The 4,378-nt window shown below is 34.3% G+C and overlaps 1 protein-coding gene across 1 annotated transcript; it reads left to right on the top strand.

The window, feature by feature from the left end:
• Positions 1-333: 333 nt before the first annotated feature.
• LOC112515571 (RING-H2 finger protein ATL78-like) lies at positions 334-1,266 on the top strand. Its single transcript, XM_025122465.1, has one exon. The coding sequence runs from the start codon at positions 380-382 to the stop codon at positions 1,049-1,051; it is 672 nt and encodes a 223-aa protein (XP_024978233.1). The 5' UTR covers positions 334-379; the 3' UTR covers positions 1,052-1,266.
• The last annotated feature ends 3,112 nt before the right edge of the window (positions 1,267-4,378 follow it).

The raw sequence follows: 4,378 nt of genomic DNA, 5'->3' as shown, positions 1-4,378 counted from the left end.
AAAAGAGAGAAAGAAATTGTTGGTGAAAGAAAAGGGACTTCACACGTGGCGTTATTTGACTTGGAGAAAGTGGGTCGGACCCATTTGAATAGAAGATCCATTAATTAAAATACACAACACTTAGTGGAGGATCCAAATATATTTGAAGACCAAAGAGATAAAAACGCACATGGTGGCTTCAAATCCTCTACGAATATCCTCCTTTTAATCAAATCGAAATGACCCTACTTTAAAACACACACACTCTCTCTCTCTCTATATCTATATATATATATATATATATATCTATATGTATATATATATATACATGTTATTTGGTGGTCTTCCATTGAATTCCCTTCCCATCTTGACAAAGCATTGATCAATTCTCACAAAAAACATGTCAACCACATCTACTATACTCTTTCATGATGCTTTAGGGCATTTCTATTCGAGAAAACTTCTACTTCAAACTTTATCCGAACATCCGGCAGCGGCAACGACAATGATGGCAGCTTCATCACCGTCAAGCTCATACACAGTGCATAGCAACTTCGATTCGAATGTGGTAATGGTTCTGTCGGTGCTTTTATGTGCTTTAATTTGTTCGTTAGGGTTGAACTCCATCATCAGGTGTGTATTAAGATGCACGAATTATGTTGGCTCAGAAAGCAGCACTGGCCAGGAAAGCACTTCTGTTAGGTTAGCCAACACTGGAATCAGAAAAAAGGCACTGAAGACGTTCCCAACGGTTAGTTATTGGGAAGGATTGCAATTACCGGGATTAGACAAGGAATGCGTTATATGCTTAGGTGATTTTTCAAAAGGCGAGCGAGTCAAGATATTACCTAAATGCAACCATGGATTCCATGTGCGGTGCATCGACAAATGGCTTAGTTCACACTCATCTTGTCCTACTTGCAGACACTCCCTACTTGACACGTGTCAAAAAATTCTCACTGGTGGAAACTACCCATCATCACAACCTGAAGCACAAGGTCCGAGCAGTACCACGACTATAAGCATTATGCCCCTACAACATGAAGGTCTTTTACGAAATTACGAATCCTAAGTTGTTTCTTTATAAAACCTATAAAGCAATGTGTAATTACTGCAATACCCATAGATAGGTAGCAATTGAGGTGATATAAAGTAGTGCTAAAACCAAAAGCTTTTTTTCCTTAGCATAAACTAGAAGTCGTGTAAGCTCACAATTGTATCATAAGTTCTTTTTTTTTCCTCAAACGGTCGAACTATTATGATACATCAGTTCTAAATCGTTTTAGTATAACATATATTTTTAACGATAACTGAGTTAACATCTATTTACTTTTATTAAATCACATAACAATGCATACCATAAATCATATAGTTTCACTTTTGGGATGATGATGTGTAAAGTCACATCCTTATGTCACAAAACACAATAACAATGTGTATCTACAAAGAACAACATAGTCTACTAAGTCTTTCATACATATCAAATGATGTGAGGACTTTAACTTGAGGATCTAGCTTTTTAGACCAAAAGCTGATTTGTTCATTTTAGCAACTTTAAATTTGTATAGTTGGATATGACAGGCTATGTCTTGAAATGTATATCGTGTTTTGTTATTACTCGTTGAGTTTCAACTAATTAAGCAGTAAACAAAAACCGACTCAGACATAATTTCAACTTTATGTAATATGTTGTAATAAAATGTGGATAGAATATGGAAACTCGAGATATCAAAGAGATTATAAAATTATATGTGCTCATATTAAAATGTAGGTGAGAATAATGTAGTATATAATGATGCCAATTATCGTTGAAATAAGAAGATGAAACAAATAACGGGTTAATGACATTACAAGTGAAGCGTACACCAATGTATATTTGCTCGACTTCAAGAATCTTAATATCCAATGAGAAACTTAGAAGACCTCAAGCATACTATGCATTATGGGATGGTTGGAAATGTACACTTTATAACAGTGAAAAACGACATTGTTTTGATTATTTCTTTAACGTTCACAATGTATTCAAAACGTTATTCCATCTTTGTCTCTAAGTAATTTCACTAGTCAAAATTGATGATGAGAAACCATGTAGTGGTAAAAAAATGTATAAATCCATGATAAAAACAATGTATAAATCACAAAAGAAAGAAAATCTGTCGAAATCCAAAAAACGCTTTATAATAGAAAAAACCCACAAGTATTTTGAGCCGGGATAGCCAAAGAATCATTGTGCCTTTTTCGATAACGATGAAACATTATGTTTTGCAAAATATTCCACTACTAGAAAAACAGGTATCAGCGACGAACATCAGCGAGGGAAAATATCCCTCGCAGATCAGCGAGGGTAATCCCAAAAAACTAAATCCCTCGCTGATCTGCGAGGGATCAGCGAGGGAATTGCCAAAAAACTCATTCCCTCGCTATTCCCTCGCTGATCTTCGAGGGATCAACGACGGAAAGTTTCCCTCGCAGATCAGCGAGAGAATAGCGAGGGATTTAGTTTTTTGGTATTTCCCTCGCTGATCTGCGAGGGATCAGCGAGGGAAATACCAAAAAAAACTTTCCCTCGCTGATCCCTCGCTAATTTGCGAGGGAAATTTCTTCTACAAAATCCGTCGCTGGTAGCATTACCTACGACTGTTTGACCGACGGAGTATCAGCGACGGACAACCCTTTCAGCGGGAAATTTCCCTCGCTGATACCCAGCATTTTTGTAGTGTTCTAAGCCTTATGTCTTTTAAAAACCTAATGCGTAATTACCTTTTCATATAATATACAGTCGACCGATTTATGTGAAAACTGCAAAAAAATATTAAGAACCATGAGAACCTATATATTCAAGTGAATTTTAGTAAGTATTTGTATGCGTAGTAGATATATATTGATGAAAATACCGATCAACAGAATACATATTTTGATAACATATATGCATTAATAAATAAATAGTTTCTCATAATTCTCAAATTTCTTATGGTCTGATGGTTAAGTCATCATTTTCATGTGAACTCACATTTTTCAGTTTTACATTCAAAGGAAACTCTTTAGCTTTTTCTTTCGTCTAAGACAAATTGTAAAATCATGAAAACTGAAACATGTTTTTGGAATGAAACTTCAATTGTTTTGTAGGTAAATTACATTAAAATTAAAATAAAATATATTTTGTTCTGTTTCTTGTTTTGTAACACATTCTTTCAAAAATTTCATTGACTTTACGATAAGACATCTTAAAGCTTAAAGTCTAATAACGTTTTTAAGGTTTTCATTTACGGTGTTATATTCATCTTTTATTCAAAATATATATATATATATATATATATATATATAATATGATTCGTTAAATGTATCAAAGATATAATATATTCCCTTAAGTACATTCACACACCATAATATATTATTTAGAGTTAACCATTTGTTGGTTCCAGAAGAATTTACAAGAATTTAAAGATAACAGTTTGTAGAAGAGGAGGGGTGAATACAAATACACAAAATTTCACTTTTATAGAGCAGTTCTTCACTTGAGGTAAGGTTAACTTCGCAGGATTAAGATTTATGCTACTTATATTTGTATTATCGAGAAGAGAGTCTTCATGGCTATTTATACCCATTGTATTAAATGCAAGTCAGAAAGTACAAAGCATGTGACAAGCTTCTAGAGGTGATCTTGTCCTTTGTCTTCAGATATACAGGCTTTTGGCTGTACATGAAAGTGATCTTTCACAAAGTAGGTAAGCATGTTCAGAGACAATAGAGTGACTCTGTACATGTGCTTTACTTTGAGAGGTATGAGTTTGTCCTTTGTGTGAAGGAGGATAAGACAAAACTAATCTTGTATAGCAAGATTCATTTGATAGCTGGCACTAGCATACTTGTGAACAACAACTGGCTGCTACGACATATTTTGCCTTTGTAGTAGAAGTTGAAACACAGTTCTGCTTCTTTGAAGTCCAACTGACTAGCTTGTCACCTAAGAACTAACATGATCCAAATGTGCTCTTTCTATCCATCTAACAACCTGCCTGGTCAAAATTTGTAAAAGTAATTATCTCAAAACCAAGATCTTTTGGATACCAAATGCCAAGATTTGGTGTGCCTTTGAGATATCTCAGGATTCTTTTGATCGCAGCAAGGTGTGACTCTTTTGGATTAGCCTGATATCTTGCACAAAAGCATGTTGCAAACATTATATCTGGTCTACTTGACATTAAGTATAATAAAGATCCAATCATGGCACAGTAATTTTGTTGATCAACAGATTTTCCAGATAAATTTGCATCTAATAAAGTTTCAGTAGCCATGGGAGTCTTTATTGAAGAACATTCAGACATATTGAACTTTTTCAAGATATCTTTGACATATTTAGATTGATTTATGAATATGCCATTAGGGAGTTGTTTTACTT

This window comes from Cynara cardunculus (genome assembly GCF_001531365.2).
Source record: "Cynara cardunculus var. scolymus isolate 2C chromosome LG 7, CcrdV1, whole genome shotgun sequence".
Lineage (NCBI taxonomy): Eukaryota > Viridiplantae > Streptophyta > Magnoliopsida > Asterales > Asteraceae > Cynara > Cynara cardunculus.
This window is presented reverse-complemented; position numbering and strand designations above follow the sequence as displayed.